The sequence below is a fragment of the Chiloscyllium punctatum genome, chromosome 41 (assembly GCF_047496795.1).
Source record: "Chiloscyllium punctatum isolate Juve2018m chromosome 41, sChiPun1.3, whole genome shotgun sequence".
Taxonomy (NCBI): Eukaryota; Metazoa; Chordata; class Chondrichthyes; order Orectolobiformes; family Hemiscylliidae; genus Chiloscyllium; species Chiloscyllium punctatum.
This window is the reverse complement of record NC_092779.1, coordinates 46,189,943-46,208,208: the sequence shown is the minus strand read 5'-3', so window position 1 is coordinate 46,208,208 and position 18,266 is coordinate 46,189,943. Positions and strand designations below refer to the sequence as shown.

Genomic DNA, 18,266 nt, shown 5'->3' with positions numbered 1-18,266 from the left:
TGATCTAGGCTACAAGTAAGTAAATGGGGGCAGGGTGATTTGCTGATGGGAATCAGAGGAGATGACAGGAGGATGTTGGTACTCAGTGGATGCACACATGCACACACACATGCGCGCACGCGCACACATACATGTGCAAGGTACCAACATCAGTACATGGTTTTAGCTGCCATGCATGATGTTTAGGAACAGATTTACTTGGGGTTGTTTTCATATCAGAAGGATGAGGCCCTTGTGATCATTATTTTGCCTCTTCAAGTTCTGAAGATGAGGGGAGGGTGGGCAAGTTGACCCTGAGCCTTCCTTAGTGTAACATAATTCTGGCTGAGGTGGGCAGGCAGTGGATTCAGGCATGCTACCGTCCTGCCTGATTAAATTCCCTTCCTGTCTCCAAACTCATCATCTCAATGTGCAGAAGCTTCTGTCCTATTTATTGTATACAGAAATAATGGTTTCCTAAACCACTGTAACTTTCAAGGCACTACGATTTTTGGCAGAGTCCCACATCTGTGCAAACTGAAAATCACAAGCACTGCATCCAGGATCTCCCAATCTGTTCAGAAGAATAAACTGAAGTAGTGAGTGTTGAACTTGTGTCTTTCTCAATGCAGGGAAAACTAGAATAATTATGATGAGCCATTTTGCCTCTATCCATCGTATTAAAATTCCAAAGATTCTTTCTATTAACCTTACGTTTTTAGATTAGATTCCCTACAGTATGGAAACAGGGCCTTTGGCCCAACAAGTCCACAGTGACCCTCCGAAGAGTAACCCACCCAGACCCATTTCCCTCTGACTAATGCACCTAACACTATGGCCAATTTAGCATGGCCAATTCACCTGACCTGCACATCTTTGGACTGTGGGAGGAAACTGGAGCACCCGGAGGAAACCCACGCAGACACGGGGAGAATGTGCAAACTCCACACAGACAATCACCGAGGCTGGAATCGAATCTGGGACCCTGGTGCTGTGAGGCAGCAGTGCTAACCACTGAGCCACTGTGCCGCCCTAGTTTTCCCTTTTAAAGTTCTTCTACTCCATGAAGAATGTTGTCCTGAACACTCTCAAAATCCCTCTTATAGTAAACTCATTAAAATATTCTACTGGCAATTTGAAAAAATCAAATCCAAAGTGCATGAAATGCACAGTTGATTAACACTTTCTTTTGTTCATATTGCCTCGGTAGGTGGATGAGTTGTATGAGACATTTTGCATCCAGAAAAGGCTTCGAGATGGAGCTTCCAAATTGAAACAGGCCTTTGAAATGTCTCCTTCCACTAAGGGTGCTCGGGAAAGCCTAGCCGCGATACAGAAGAGCTACAAAGAAAACACAGAGGTACAGTATTATCTTTGGCTTCAGCCGATGCAGCACTCAAGAGGATATTTCATTTTAGTTTGAAATAGTTTGCTTAGCAAGAAGGAAAAACAGACTAGACAAGAGTAATTCTGCTCTTGGCTGCATATCATTTTGATGTGTTGTTTTAAGTTAGTTGGGTTGGGTGATCCAAGAGCTTGGCCTTGGGAGCAGTTTGAAGTCAACTCAATACTGTAGATTCTTCTGTTGGATTAGATAGTATTGGGAACAATTAAATAGTGTACTCTTAGGACTGCCGTTTACTGTACACTGTCTGAGCTACTTTCTGGAATTCCCTTCTTTAATCCCTCTGTCTTTTTTTTATCATATTTCTTCCATGAAGATTCTCCTCAAACTTCATCCATTTTTCCAGGCTTTTGATAATCACTTTTCAAAACTCAGTGCCTGTTTTTCTTTATGTTTCACTGAAAAGCCTTGAGAATATTTTCAATGTTAAAAGTTACTATACAAACACAAATTGTTCTTGACTTAAGAGTGTTATTATTAATGGATCGTGAAACAGCCGCTCTGCTCTCTGTACAGAAACACAGCCATTGTCAGAAGCTAAATATAAGGAACGCTAATTCATATGATTTACCTCATTGCCTCTCTAATGGGAGTGAAAGTTCTTACTGAACAAATAACATTTATTGAACAGGATCCTGTCAAGGTTGAAAGGATGTAAATGATGAATGGCTAATTAATGCTTACTGAGTATAACTAGAAAAAGATTTACTGAGAAATTGCATTGGAGGATGAAAAAACACACATAGAAGTTTTTGTTTAGGCCAGAACGAAATACGATAATCAATTGTTTCTGATAAGATAGGTTTCAGAGAAGACTTTCGTACATGGCACTTACTGTTACAACTTCATGCATTGTAAGCAGACCTTTGATATGGCAATAAAGGACATAGCACTTCTTGAAGAGAAATTTGCCAAATAGCTAGAAAATACTTTTAACCAGTCCTTCAATGCTATTACTGTGCAAAGGAAACTGGTTCAGATCAGCAGTTGTGGTTGTTTTAAATTCAGTGTTGGAAGTGGGGATAAATCTGGTGCTAAAAGATGATATTAGATGAGTCTCCTTAAGTGACAGATTCTAAATGTCAGATTTAGCAATTGTATACCTTACATTTTCAAGAAATTGCAGAGTCAAACAGATTTACATGGAGGTAAGAGATTTTGATTAATGAAAAGAAGAAAAAGGTCAAGTTGTTTGGGAGTCACCATGAATATGGGCACAATACGGTTGGAAAGGATGCAGTTGACAGGTTGGGAAATGTGTCCATTTTCGTGGGTAAGTGTTTGAGAACGGGAGTTATGAAGAGTAGAAAAATTGAATGTGCTTCTGCTCGAGATGAAGTAGGACATGGAAAATCAAAAATAATTTTGTAAAAACAAAGATAATATTTATGAAGTGATGGCTAACCCGAGATTATGACATGTATCTGGGTGTTGGAAGGTTGCTGAGGGAAGGTCAGTTGTAACATTCAGATTTGAAATTAATACCGTTTGTTTTTATTGGACCAAGTTATTAAAAATAGTGGCACCAAGGAACATAGATGGAGTTAAGTATCAGATTAGCCAGGACTTATTTGAGTGGCAGAATAGGCTTGAAGATTGATCGACCTGCTCCCATTGCTATACAAACATGCATTGCGTAAGAATGCACAAGCAAATCCTAGTGGCAGAGATGAGCTCATTGACAGGAATGCTGGGAGCGTCAATTATGCACAAAAAGTCAAGAATTGTACAAGAACTGAGCCAATACCTACCAAAACTAAATTAACGACAGCAGAATGCAATGATTGGGCGCATTTCACAAATTTAAACAGTTCGAGTAGATTTAATTTCCCCATGTGCATGTCATAAGCAACCATGGAGGACCAAGGAAATGTTGAATTGGCATTGCCAAGAGTGATTTGTGGTGGAAGGGATGCAGCTAACTGATGTGGCCAGGTTGGTTCGCTATTAGTAACATGAATTCATTGAGCCAATCAATACTGCTAGGCTAATGGGTTAGGATTTGGTGGTTAGTGTCACAGTTTAATTTGGGTTTAAAAGTCTGTAGAAACTGGAGATAAATGGAGGGAAATATTCCATAGTTTTGAGGCCTTAGGAGCGAATCCGTTAAAAATGACAACAATGTAGTGAGATATGATTTCAACATGATAGTTTGAAATGAGGGTGAAGAATTTGCATTAAAGAATACAGCAACAGTTGGGGCAGGATGCCCTGCTGAGGTAAAGGATTACCAGCCAGAGTGAAAGGGTACTTGCCTAAAATACGTGGGTAATCTCACAAGGTTATATTTGCATGACTGACCTCTCCCAATCCCATCTGCAGTGCTAGAAACACTAGCAATTTGTATTTCTGAGTCTGGACAAAAAAAACTAAAATCAGCCTACATTAGAATGTACAGTACTCAGTCTATTAGAGAAACCAATAAGAAGCCAGATTGTATTTACATTAAATGGAAGCACAACAGAAAATTAATGTAAACATATAATTCTAGTCACACTAAGTATATCTTCTAATCAAAGATTCATATTTTAGAAGCAAACATTTAGAGGGTGATTTTCTCATTCCTGGAGGTGACAAGAGAACTAGTGAAAAGGGGAAGTAATTAAGTGACTTTACCCTGAAGAGAAACTCACCCCCTTTCTCACCATCTCAATTTTTAAGTTCTGGATAAGAAGGTCAATGGTGATCGAATAAGGTCCTTTTGTGATCAATTAATGGTCACTTATGGGCCTCAAACTGCCACCACTCTGATCACCTGCTTCTCTGGTAAGCAAGAAAGATGGCTAGCCTCCCACCTGGGAAATCAAGGAGACCTGCCTGCTGCATCGGGGAAGGGTCTTTAATTGCCCCAGTCTTAAAGTAATCAGAGGTACAGATGGCAGACAAGAGCATCACCTCTGAAATCTAGTCCCCTGTCCTTGCCTTTGACACCCCTCCCCACATGAACTCCGAACCCTGAGAAGAGTCTGAAATGAACTTGTCTTCTCATTACTGGAACTCCCAAGATGTAGGATTTATACTGATGGACATTCGCACCCAAAGGCTGCTAGCCTCTGATTGGCTAACAGCTTTTGGAGACCTGGATTTCAGCGTCAAGGCCTGTGATTCAATAACAAACTCACATTTGCTCATCTGTCAGCTCTTAATCAGCTGATTGGCAGGCTGTATATTTTTGGATAAAGTTACTTGATATAGGGAGTGTTTCTTGCTCCTTAAACGCTCTCCCTGCATAAGTGCAAAATGGAAAAATCCTACCTTCTGTCTGTTTTTTAATTGGAAATAGTTACATTGAAATCAGTATTAATTATATCACAAATAAGTCCTTTTGATTATTGATACAGTGTTGTTTATAGAATTTGGTTATTGCACAATTATACACAATTATTAATACAAATCATCTATAAATACATGTAATTCAGTTCTGTACATTCTTTGCAGAGAAAAAACAAACAACATATTGGAATGTTGACATTTCTTAGAGTATCCCTATGGCTGCAAACACAGAGGCATTTTCTGTTCAGGCAAGAGACTATTTACATTAATTTTGTTGCAACACAAGGGTCTGATAACTGAATGGACTCTTGTTATACTTTGGCAGAAAGAGCTTGGATGGTAGTCTTGCCCCCTGGCACCTTGGTGGCAGCTGTTCCAAACGTTAATGCGTCCCTCAGCACGTCATCATGCACCTTGGAATGAGCCACTCTGCAACATTTGGCTGATATCAGTCCTTCCATTGGAAGACCAACAGGTTTTGAGTAGAGCAAAGATTGTCTTTCACTGATTTGATGGTTCTCCAAACACAGTTAATGTTTGTCTATAGGGGATCATCCCATAGAGCACAGAGTCCTGCATCACAGACCTGCTCAGGATGAACCTTGGCAAGAACCATGGCATCTTTCTCCAGACCTTCTTTGCAAAGCTGCATTCCAGAAGGAGATGTGTGACAGACCCTTCCAGAGCAGCTTCAAGGCCAATGTGCAGTGGCAAAGAGAGTACATACATCTGGTGGGCAGTGCCCTTTCTCACCACCAGCCTCTCTAAATCTTGGTGCCTGTTTGAAAGTTCTGGTGATGAGACATTCTGCCAAATGACTTTAACAGTCTGCTCAGGAAACCGCCTGACAAAATCCTTTTCCTGTACAATCTCAAGGACATTATGTGCTGACCACTTTCTGATGGATCTGTGGTCAAAGCTGTTTTTCTTTGCAAATTTTTCCAAAGGTGACAGGTGATATGGAACAGTCCAACTGCTTGGAGCGTTCTGTAGCAACGAGGCCAGGTCCATCCTTCATAACACTGAGGACAGAAAGAACCTCAGTATATAGTGACACATCGTTTGCGTACTGAGGGTCTATGCACAGTTTGATGCAGACACACAAAGGTGGCTATCAGGATGAGGGCAGTGTTGGATAGGTCCTTGCTCACATTATCCAGAGGTTTATAAATGGTGTTCCTGCTGACTGTCTTTGACCCTCAGATCAAATGGAAAGAGATGGCACAGGCTCGGGGAATAGGCCAGACTAGCGCCACAGTCATCAACACCAAGACCATGCCACAGCCAAATGTTGTCATTAGAAAGTTATCTCAGAGGCCTGACATTGGTTTGGAAATACATCCCAGGCTCAATATGCAAGCTCATCACAGCCATAAGGGTCCACAGCCAAACACATTTGGGGTGACGGATCTAACACCTAAATCCTGGGACAAAAATAATATCCTGAAATAAAATCAGAAATGCCATAAACATTTAGCAGGTTAAGTTGATATGTGGGGAATTGCAAAAGAGACAGAGACTTGAAATTTTGTTCCAAAGAAGAGTCATGATCAACTTGAAATGTTAACAGATTCTGTCCGACATGCTGACTATTTCCAGCAGTTGCTATTTTTATCTAGATTCTGGATCCAGACAGACTTGTCCAGTTAAATTCTGATTGGAAACAGTCCACAGTTTATTCTCAAAGCATAATACCATTCTTTTTGCATCGTTTAAAGTGGAAATTGTAAATAACCATTGGACTCACCCAAACTGTGAAGAAACGATTGCGTGTTTAATGATTTCCTTATTTTGTGAGCAGTTTACTTGAGTTAAAGGAAAAGCAGTTCATTTTCCAGTAAATCTTGAGATGTCTGGGATAATGCATCTCAGTAAACAATATGAGGCACATCGCTGTTGGAGATTCCACGTTTGCAGAAATTATTCTAGACTGTTCACTATGACATTACTGGATTTAATGTGGTGCTCTGTGTGTGCCTTCTACTGACATTAACTCCTTCCACCCTCAGGCGTTGTGCTCATTGGAAGGAGAGATTGGAAGCCTGCTGGGAGAATTTCACATTAAGATGAAAGGTAAGTATTAACAGAATAAAAGTTTTTTTTAAAATTTATGGTCTGGGGTGGGGGTGGGCAGTGTGATTTTATGAGTTTTGAGGGGTGGTAGGGGGAGAGAGAGGAGTTTCTGCCTGATAGGAGTACAGTATATTACAAATTGGAATGTGAAACGCTGTTCGGTCCAAATAAGAAAATGAACTGACTGAACTTCAGGTATGAATCTGAACAGAATCCCTGCCAATAGCACAGGCTTTCAATATTCCCTTTATATTATTTCCTATGTTATTCTTTGATCTTAGACAGTATTATAAGCCAAATATTATCCTGAAAAATCAAATAATTTAATTGTCATTTTGAGATAATATTCCTTAGAATAGCAGATTTCACAGTGAGTTTGCAAACAGGGCTGGCTGGTTTTCTGGAGTTTCTGTCATTCCTTACCATATAATTTCACCCTCACCCCTTCCCTGTAACCTCCTCCCATCTATCATCGCTCCAAATGTGGTGGGATGCTAATGCCTGCGTATACCTTTGACCTACTGTTGCTCCTTTCACTGCACTCACTGGGAAGCCTGCTGGGAGAACTGCTTGTTGGGACATAGGTCTGTGGCACCAGTAATCTAGTTCATGTACAAGAAAAGAAAGACTTACAATTACTAGGCACCTACCAGAACCGCTGGGTGTCTAAAAGCACTTTCCAGTCAATAACACACTTCTGAGTTATAGTCACTGTTATGATATGTCACTGTCCTTCATATGTGGTTGTGATTATCACTGGGTAGCTCATCTTCATGATTCATTATCCAAAAGGCTACACCTTCCAGTAGAAATTATTGGATAAAATCACTCAACAGCTTTCTGTCATCTACACCACTTAAATGGCTGTTTAATGGCTGAAGAAATGTTCACAATATCATATTTTTCATATTTGCAGTAACAACCTCATCCTAGTTTGAGGAATTGACTATTTAAGAAATACACACTTGCCATATTCTTGCTGACCTGTAAATAACTGGCCTTATCATTGTTACATATACTTTCTAATCAAGATGAAAATTTAATGCCAGAGTGGGATTGCTCAGTGAAATATGAGCTCAGCCAGACTCGCCTCTAAACTATGAAGTGTGAGTTCAAGTCCCAGTCGAAGGTGACATTTCAGTGCTGCATGATTCAAGTTGTTACCATTCAGATGAAACTTGTCAATGCCCAAATTTTAAATGAAATCTATTCTCCTGAGTGAATGTAAAATATCCCATGACATCACGCAAAAACGAAGGGTGATTCCTGATTAATATTTATCCCTCAACAGGCTTAAACAAATAGGTAATAAACCCAGAGAGTGTTGGGGTAACTCAGCAACTTCTGTTTAAGAGAAACAGGGTTCATGTTTGAGTCTGGTATGATTTTTCTTCAGAACTGTTCTGGACTTGAACATATACAACTTGGGATGTTAACTCGTTTTGGCTTTGCAAAGATGCTGCCAGAGTTGCTGAGTTTCTCTGTGTTCGTTTTAGACTTCCAGCATCTGCAGTATTTTACTTTTAAACAAATAGGTATCTGTTCTTCACCTCTGCTGATGCTGGTCAGTTGCTGAATAAGTGCAAAAATAGGGTGTGTATGGTTTCCTACATTGCAAAAACTACACGATTCGAAGTGAACCTCACCAGCTGGGAAACATTTGGGGCATATTGGGGTTGTGTAAGATGGGACAGAAATACAATTTCTTTTGTCTCTTTCAAAATGGGAAATTATAATTTGTAGCACAAGTACAAGTAGGATAGGTTTTGCTGGAGAATATCGCAAGTACTTTTTATGCAGCCTGAGCAATTGCACTATGGAATACTGTTAATTAAAGTAGGAAATGTTCTGTAGAGATTCACTAGGATGTCTTCTCTTTTGTGCTGGAGTTTTGAATACTCACCCAGGCAGAGCATGTAGAGACGGGGGTGCAGTTATGAACAAGTAATCCTCTCTGCCCATTTTCCTCTGTGTTCCATCTCAGTGATAATTTAATGTCAAAGTGCAAAACAGGTAAATTCTGGCATTATTTTAACAATGAGATTGTTGAATGTGACAGGACTCAGGGACTACATATGATCTGAAATATTTAAAGGCTGCTTGATGCTCGAAATAGCATCAAATGGACAAATTACTCCAAGCTTCTTTCAATGAATAAAATAAAACCAAATTAAAGATTTAATTTTCCGATTGCCCTCATCAGTTTTGAGCTTTCCCCCCACGGGCATGTTTCAGATATTCGGCCACCCGTGATTTTCTTATCAAAACTGTGCAATGTCAGCTTAAATTTCCAAAATGTATTCTTATTGAGCCAGGGATCTCACCAACAGTAAGAATCCAGAACGTTTCCCTTCATTGTTTATAAAGTAGAACTTATATTTAAATTGGAAATGTTCAAGTCTTTTATTCCGCATCTGGGAAAGTAAGGCTTTTGTACAAACTGTAACCAAGCTTTAAACTCCAGCTGTGATCCTGACATTATTTGTACTCTGCAGGTTTAGCTGGTTTTGCACGTCTGTGCCCAGGAGATCAGTATGAGGTAAGGGCTTCATCCTATAGTTTTAAGTTATTCAGTGGGACACCACATTTTGGTCCTTGCATCGCAAGGACATATTGATCCTCTGTGAGGTGACAAATGAGTCACCTCAATGAAAAACTGAAAAAAAAACTTCACTCTTCTCTATTTGCTGTACTTTTTCCAATTTCCATTTGATTTGCAACTCAGGAGTTCTGTGCGACAACATTGCTCACAGCAGCCATTCTGGTGGATGGAGCAATAGCAAAGTTTAAAGGGGGGAGCAGAATGAGAAGTAATTTTTGAGTTTTGAAATGAAATTCCAGATATTCATCTGTAAAATATGCACCAACTGTTTGTTTTGTTCTTCAACAAGATCTTTATGCGCTATGGACGTCAAAGGTGGAAATTAAAAGGCAAAATAGAAGTGAATGACCGACAAAGCTGGGATGGAGAGGAGATGGTTTTCTTACCTCTGATTAATGAATTCTTCTCAATTAAGGTATTTAAAGTAGACATGTACCGATATAGGGATAAATCTCACAAAATTAGTGCAACGTTTAATCAAATTATCTGTTGAGAACTGAATGAGGAATAACCAAGTCCAGTTCTGCTTCTCCTGGAAGGTTTGACCCCTTGGCTTGTGATTGTGTGTGATAACTGATCATGTGAGATCTGATTACAGTTTACAGTTCAAGGTTAGGCCTGCTATACTTCAATGAACAGCCACTTCTCCAGCAGTGCACACAGTGATGGTCTAATTTTCCTCTTCTCATCTAAAGTCAATGCAAATTGAAATACCCAGCAAGTCAGGCTGCAGTTGTAGGGAAAGAAAAATGTCCTAAGCTTAACCAGAACACTCCAATGGTTGAGGATGAGGTTGCCCTCATCAAAATACCACAGCTCCATCTCTGGTGTCCATAAAAATCCATTCGGCCCATCAGGTCTGCTTTGAATCTCTGAAGAAAATCCCACTAAGGCATTGCTCTTGACCCTACCCCCATAACCCCACACTTGCCATGGCTAATCCACCTAGCCTACACATCCCTGGACACTATGGGCAATTTAGCATGGCCAATCCACTTGACCTGCACATCTTTGGACTGTGAGAGGAAACCAGAGGAAACCCATGCAGACACAGGGAGAATGTGCAAACTCCTCACAGACAGTCTCCCCAGGGTGGAATCGAACCTGGATCCTTGACATTGTGAGGCAACAATGTTAACCATTAAGCCATCGATTTGGTGTTCACCTGCTTTTTCCAACCTCAGTTTGATCGATCAATAGGGAATGTTCTGTTTGTCTGCTCTCTTCATTTAAGCCAATCTGCTGCAAGAATTCACGCCAGATCTCAGATACATTGTATTTCCCTCATTTCTCTCCGCATACTACTTTTTGATGTGTGCAATTATCAGTCACCGATCTCTTGTTCATTACTCAACCAGTTTAACGGCTCGCACACATTTTGCGTCTTGTTTCAATGGTTGCCTTTTCTATTTCCCAGAATGATTGCTCGTTGCTTCACTCTGTTCCTTCTTCCATGTTGTAGTATCATCATTTTTAAAGAAGGCCTGACTGAAAATAAAGTTAGCTTTTTGATTCTTCACAACATGCTGCCTGACTTGCTGATTAAGTCCAGCATTCTCTACTTTTGTTTGAGCTAGACCTGTTCTTTATCTAAGAAAGCTATTGCAAAATGTGCAAACAGGCAGCATGACCCCATAAGAACAGAAAAATGCCTGGAGTGTTTTAGCTTTTGTGTTTTGGAGCCTGGAGTGTTGGAGTTTGTGGAGTGTATGCTTTGTGGCAATACTGTAAAATATTTCTGTTCAGCTTGTTTACCATCTGCTCTAAAGTTAAATACATCCTCTGCTTTTCTTGTCTTCAAAGAGAATATTTACTTACAAATGTCCCTTGATTTGAACAGTGAGAATAAATCTAGAAATGGCTGAATATCCCATTGTCACTCTCTACCAGGTGATGAAGGTAGAATCCTTAATAGTTCTTAAAAGGGAAGTTGATGAATATTCAATGAAAACGGATTTAAAAGGGGATTCTGGATTAGTGGTGCTCGAAGAGCACAGCAGTTCAAGCAGCATCCAAGGAGCTTCGAAATCGACGTTTAGGCAAAAGTCCTTCATCAGGAATAAAGGCAGTGAGCCTGAAGCGTGGAGAGATAAGCTAGAGGAGGGTGGGGGTGGGGAGATTTAAAAGGGGAAGCGAATAGAAAAGGAACAAGTGAATAGCTGTTTCAGAGACACAACACCAGCTTTCTCTGCACTGTAAAGTCTGTGATTCTCAATGCAAACTTACTGCTAACATTGGGAGGTATGTCCAGCAGCTAAATTCTTTCTTTCTCAGGTTGTCTGGTCTTATCAGTCCACTGCAAAAATCTGACAGTCGGTTCCATAGTTGAAGTTGTTACCTTCTGAACTTTCTGATTTATGTCAGTGCAGAATTCAGAACTCCTTCGCAGGACATTTCTGTTTCACGTCAGGTGTTGCTCAGTCAATCCAATATGATCGCTTTTATGATCCCAATCTCTACTATCTTTTTATTGTTTATGCATTCAGTACATGTTCGCTTGTTTCTGTTGCTAGCACTTTTATCTGACTGAAAGGGCTGCAGGTTTGACCACTTAATCAAGTCTCTTGTTAGTTTGAACAGTCCTATTAATAATGCTGTGGTCCCACAAAGGAAGCATTAAACTGCAATCCTGTCTGCCAGCCCAGTTGCCCATGAAAGATCTTATAGCTGTACTGTATTTGAGAAAGAGCAGATAGTTTAATCGTTCAAATTCCTTTCTCAACCATGACCACCCACAGCAGCTTAACCGGTTAGCCATCTTACTGACATATGTAGAATTTGGATATCGCAACTGCTTTTCTCTTAAATAGCATTTCAAAAATAGCCTTGTTGTGTGAAAACCTTTGTGATAAACTAAATAAGTATAGGTATCATACATTGTGGTGTTGGGAGTCATTAGATATTTAAATTTCTTCTGAAAACTTGAGTGCAAATAGTAAGCAGTGTAAACAGCTGAACGTTGAGTGGTGATATTACCCATGGAAACAGCAACTTCTGATGCGTGTAATGTTTGTTTGACCTTCCTTCACTAGGTGGTCTACAATGTCAGCAGTGTCACTCTGATGAGTGACTGGTGGGGCTGTGCCGCAACTTGAAAGGTGACAGCTAGGGTTAATTTAGTAATTAGATTGGATTACTTACAGTGTGGAAACAGGCCCTTCGGCCCAACAAGTGCACACCGACCCGCCGAAGCACAACCCACCCAGACCCATTCCCCTACATTTACCCCTTCACCTAACACCATGGGCAATTTAGCCTGGCCAATTCACCTAACCTGCACATTTTTGGATTGTGGGAGAAAACCCACGCAGACACGGGGAGAATGTGCAAACTCCACACAGAAAGTCACCTGAGGTGGGAATTGAACCCGGGTCTCTGGCGCTGTGAGGCAGCAGTACTAACCATTGTGCCACCGTGCCACCCACAAGTTGAAGTATTCGTTCTTAGTTGCTGCTTTACACTGCCTGCAGGCTAGCTGAGGGCAGCATTAGCTGACCTGTGACCCCCACCCAATCACCCTGCTGTTTGCCTACAGAGTGTCTAGCTCCAGGGAAGGTCTTATATGATAGAAAATGTTGTGTGTTACTCTTCATCAGAAAGTACCTTCGTGAAAAAAAATTCACAACAAAGAAACAAATCTATTCAGTTGCCAGCAAAATTAATGAAGTTATAACCCAATATTTGGTGATGGATGTCTTTGAACTGGGAGTGTTACTGGCACTGACAGACTTGCTCTTTCTCGTTTTACTTGTCAGGTGTCAGAGTTGAAGGGATTAGCTACTCATCTCCTGATTGGAAGTGTCATCTGTGAAACTAAGGACCTGTTCACAGCCAGACCACAAATGGTTGCCGTGGACATCAATGACCTTGGAACTGTTAAATTAAACCTTGAGGTCACGTGGTAGTAAGTATCACTTCTTAACTATTGCAATGCTTTTCACATTCCATAGATGGCAGTAGTGTTCCTACTGCCTCATTCCTGATGAAGGGCTTTTGCCTGAAATGTTGATTTTCCTGCTCCTCGGATGCTGCCTGACCTGCTGTGCTTTTCCAGCAGCACACTAATCTTGACTCTAATCTCCAGCATCTGCAGTACCCACTTCTGCCTAGTAGTGTTGCCTTTATTCAATTATTGTTTCTTATCAGTATAAAGATATATTTTAAGTTTTTTTTTTAAAATGGCCTTACAACATACCATGAAAAATACAAAAGAACATATGATATTTACATGAAGTGGTGTTATAGAATGTGAGAGGTTTGAAATATTAACTATTGTTGTATACGTGTTTTATTCACAGTCCATTTGACAAGGAAGACCTGACTCCATCCACAGGCAATCTACATAAAGCCTCCAGTGTGCAAAGACGATGTTCCATATACAGCCAAAACACCCCAGAAACGCCCACCTTTGAAGACTTCTCCTTCTTTGTAAGTAACGTGTTCTATTTTGAGGTTTGTGCAAGAGTACAGAAAATACTTTATAAGCTTAGTAGTGAGCAATAGACGAGTAACAAAGTTTCAATACAGCAAGTTGCTTTTTCATAAATTTGAATTTTTCTTGTTTTTACGTCTTACATATTTTGTGTCTTCATGTGATGATTTTCCAACATTAAGCAGGGACACTGGAATGTAAGTTGTTATGTTAGAGCTGATGTCTTGTTATTGTGATACTATAATTGTCCATAAAAAAGACTGCATAGCCCAGGAGTTTAGGATATAACTGTTTCACCTTGGCACCTAAATTAAAATCATCATGCACTGGTGGGGTGAATTTCTCCTCTATCTGCTGACTGTACTGACTTGACATCATATTGTCCCAACTCAGTAAATAGAATAAACCAGGGCATAACTTGATGTTACATGTCTCATAAAAAAATCACGACTGGTGTGGAATGTAGAGCTATCACAATAGTGTAGCATGAATTGTTACTCTGTGGATCAATTTATCTACGATGTAGGCAACTTCAAGGTGACAGGAAACAGGAAGCATTCAGTTTCTAAATTGATTTCCCTCTGTGTAATAGATACAATTTCTATTGTACTATCTGATTTAATTTCAGATGAGGTATGGGTATATTTTCGGTGTGTTTATTATATTGGATAGAGTCCTGTGTAGTTAAGGGCGTAACCTCTGTGTCCATATCATCGACACAAGTTCTTGCTTTGCCAGTACCGTTCATCTGTAAAACCTCTTCTTGCATTCCAGAGCTTTTGCTTCCAAGTTGAGTGTTTAAAAAATCAAACATTAAAGTTTAAATTAGTCACGTCAAGAGCTTAATTGGCTGGAGGCAATTGAAAACAGTCAAGTTATATAAAATAATTGTAAATAAATCAGTATAGTATAAATTAAAGTTTGAGAAACAACAGGGAAGATAGAGAATTATTGAATTTTTTTATTGATCTTTTGGTGTTTATTTTAGTTTTGTATGATTAATATGTCAAAACTCCTAATATGTCAATAATTGATACGCAGATATTAAGGTTTATTTCAGCTTCTTAGCTAGACCAGGGAGCTTTGAACTGCCTGTGATTACTTCAGACATTTTGAATATTCCAATTCAGAGACTCAGTGAGCATTTGTATATAACTTTAGGGTAATTCTAGTTGGGCAGCACTGGGTGGAATCAAAATTTGCTGATTATCAACTTGTTGTGAAAAACCACAGAGTGCCCGCTTACAAGAAGCTCCCTGCCCATGCCACCCCCAACACCAGTTTGCTGGCTGGGTCTGGGCAGGACGATTCTTGCAAGCGGGCACTCTATGGTTTTTCACAGGAACCTTCCAGAAGCACCATGCTAGGCTCAGCTGAACCGGGATCTGCGATTGGCAGGTGTGTGACCCTTTCTGGGGCACACTGGGATGGAGGTTGAAAAGGAAAATATTAATCCATCCTGAAGAATTGACTACCATTGCTACAGAGGCTATATTGTTTTGTCTACTAACTCAGTGGTCTCTTACTTTCATTCATGGAACATGCTGCTACTGTGATATTCCATGCCATGGAGTTTGTTTCATGCCAAATGCTTCTGTGGTATAATGCTAATGGTCAGCTACTCCTTTTATTAAATGGTTTGGTCACTGGGATTTGGTGTTGGGTCACCGATAGTTGGCAATGATAAGCAGATACCGGATGGCAAACAGGCAAATGGGATGTTCAGCTTATGTGTGTGTGAGGGCACAGGGATTCCTCTTGGGAAGTAACAAAGCAAAAGGGGCAGGATGGATGTGACCACCTGTTTTACTGCCTGCCCAATATTCAGTTGCACTGACCGAACTAGAATTGGATATCAGGTAGGGTGTTTAGCAAGTAGTCATTCAATAGGCTCTTGTGGAGTGATGGGGACTCACTTGCCTTCTGGAGGACTGGCGAGACAGCCTCTTTTCAGAGGGGGAGCTGCTGAATTACAAGCCATGTGATCAAGCAGTGCAGAGGCCCCTTGGCAGGCTTTCCCTGAAATTAAGTGCTGAGGGAGGAGGTCCTGCCTACAGACAGCCTCTGGCCAGGCAGAAGCCTGCATCTCTTTTGATCAGCAGTATCACTGGGAGGCAGTGGCCTGCTGCTGCTGGAAAGACAGCTACCAGAGGCTCAGAACCACAGAGTGATGCAGAAAGTTTCATTCTGACTTGTTAGGTTATGCTGTTTGATGACGTCATTATTTGTAGCGGCTTGGAAATCCATTGGACAATGTCAGGTCCAACCTGGCATTAGGAGAGAGGAAAGGCATGCCACACAAATCTCCAGATCATTGGAGACAGCCTCCTTCAAGGTCAGTGGTGACCACCAGCACTTCACTGTTGACTAAAAGATCAGGGTCAATTATATTCCATCTTTGTGGGAATTTCAAGCGAAGTTGGAATATAAATAAGAGAAGTAGAATCCTGAAGTTAACTTCAGGTACCCCTCCCATTTTCAGATGTTGATATGGCTAACGAAGCAGACTTTATTTTCATTTGACACTTCACTCTAATTGACGGATCCACACTTCAGAACGTCAATAACCGCTTTACTCTTCTCTTCAACGTTCATTATTTGAGAGAGATGCCCTGAAACCTGGTTCAGTTCTTGAGGAAAGTTCCGAAAGTACGTTTTCGTGAGGACTATGCTCATGACCTGACCTGAATCCAGCTCTAAACTATTCCTCACCTCACGAAATGTAAAAAGCTCGAATCGGAGAATTAAACATCCATTTCATTTTGTGAAGTTTTGTTTTGTTTCAACATCAAGAGGTTTTCCTTAAGGCTAGTTGCATAGAATGCCCTCTGTACCTCCCACTGAATAAGATTCAACATGCTGTCACTGTCCTTGCAATTTATGGGTCACAGGTTTCATAGGCCTTTTTCTGAGATAATTTATTCCAAATCTGAATCGCAGGGTTTGTATGTGCTGAATATATAAAGTTTGTAAGGAAAACAGGTCTAGATTTAAGATGTTAGAAAAGATAGATGAGCAGAAAGATTCGTTTGGAGAGAAACAAAACAAAATAGGTAGGATTGGTCCAGCTGCCTGGTACACTGTCCATCCAATTTTCATAGACATTGACCTTAAAAGATTGAATATCTTGTATTAACTGGTATCTCCTAACTTATAGAAACTTAGTGAGATTTTGTTGACTTGTTTAAGGTTTAAAGAAAGATCTTATATTTAAACATCACTTTTAGAGGGCTTTGGGGATCTCAAAGTGTTAAAGAAGCGATTTGACTTTTCCAGTCCTTTATAAATCTCTGCCTGCTGCTATATCTTCCCATAATCAGCACGCCGCCAGTGACCTAATTATAGTTTCTTTTAAATATTCAGCTTCTTCCATTCAGCATTTACCACACTTACTAACCCTTTGAATTTTGAACATGCCAAGAAATGCCTGCAGCCATCACCAGACAGACTACGGCTGTCATTCATAGATGCTCTTCGGGACACGTTCTTTGACAAACTCAGACGGAGTCGCTCATTCAGTGACCTGCCATCTCTTAGGCTGCGGCCTAGGGAAAGGCTGGAACTCTATGTGAGTCCCCTTCGTGGGAGTGATTTCTTTCTGTGATTGGAATCCTGCCAGTCGCATGTGTGTTTGTTCCTGTAACTGGAGTCACTGATCTAACAGATCTATACACATCATTCCACTCCCTCGTGTTAGTGTGAAAAAGGAAAAAAAATCCTCATTGATAACCAAGTTCTTTTATGAATAGCCAGTGGAGAACAATTATAGCTGATAGGAAGCCTAATTGTTTTCAGATGTGAGTTATGGAGATTCCTTATTTGTCACAGTATATTGACATATACCTAGTATTTGGATTCCAGGTAAACTTTAAAACCCATTTAGCGCTCCTCAGTAGTCTCTTCTAATATGACCTGTATGCACCCACATTTCAGAGATTGTATCATTGGCACGGATATATTTATGCCCAGGCACAGATCCAGTTCCTGGCAAAAACCTCCCAGTAAATATTCTGGGAGGGAAATCCAACTGCAGTAATTGGTTACAGGCTTTTGAGCAAAAAACAGCTGAAAGATCTCCAGACTCTCAAGGGTCTCTGAGAAGTCAAGAAAAAGGTGCCACTTTAACATGTTGCCATCTGTAGCTTTGTTGCCTGCCCTCCTCATATCCTCCAATTTGATGGCGACTTGGCCCAAGAGCCTGTTATTTAATGGTTTGATAGACATGCAGGATGGTGAGATGGGATGGGCAACGTTAAAAATCACACAACACCAGGTTATAGTCAAACATTTGGTCCAAAAGCAAGTGCTTCCAAATAAACCTATTGGACTAGAACCTGGTGTTGTGTGATTTTTAACTTTGTCCACCCCAGTCCAACACCAGCATCTCCAAGAGATGGGATGGGCCTGCTAAGACTCATTCCATCACATTTCTACTGGCTCTGTATCCTTCTCAGAGGATCCTTATGAAATCTCAATTGTGTAAAAAGGCGCAAAGATTGTGA

The 18,266-nt window shown here is 40.5% G+C and overlaps 1 protein-coding gene across 6 annotated transcripts in view; it reads left to right on the top strand.

Annotated features, from left to right (window-relative positions):
* Window positions 1-18,266, top strand: part of ripor2 (RHO family interacting cell polarization regulator 2) — a 259,207-nt gene that overhangs the window by 204,812 nt on the left and 36,129 nt on the right. For 5 of the 6 annotated variants that reach the window (XM_072560830.1, XM_072560833.1, XM_072560831.1 and 2 more), the window contains exons 7-13: window positions 1,190-1,339; window positions 6,667-6,730; window positions 9,226-9,269; window positions 9,622-9,747; window positions 13,088-13,236; window positions 13,631-13,760; window positions 17,186-17,332. In XM_072560830.1, coding sequence (XP_072416931.1) covers window positions 1,190-1,339; window positions 6,667-6,730; window positions 9,226-9,269; window positions 9,622-9,747; window positions 13,088-13,236; window positions 13,631-13,760; window positions 17,186-17,332 — 810 coding nt within the window. The remainder of the gene's footprint in view (window positions 1-1,189; window positions 1,340-6,666; window positions 6,731-9,225; window positions 9,270-9,621; window positions 9,748-13,087; window positions 13,237-13,630; window positions 13,761-17,185; window positions 17,333-18,266) is intronic. The other variant, XM_072560835.1, reaches the window with a different exon arrangement.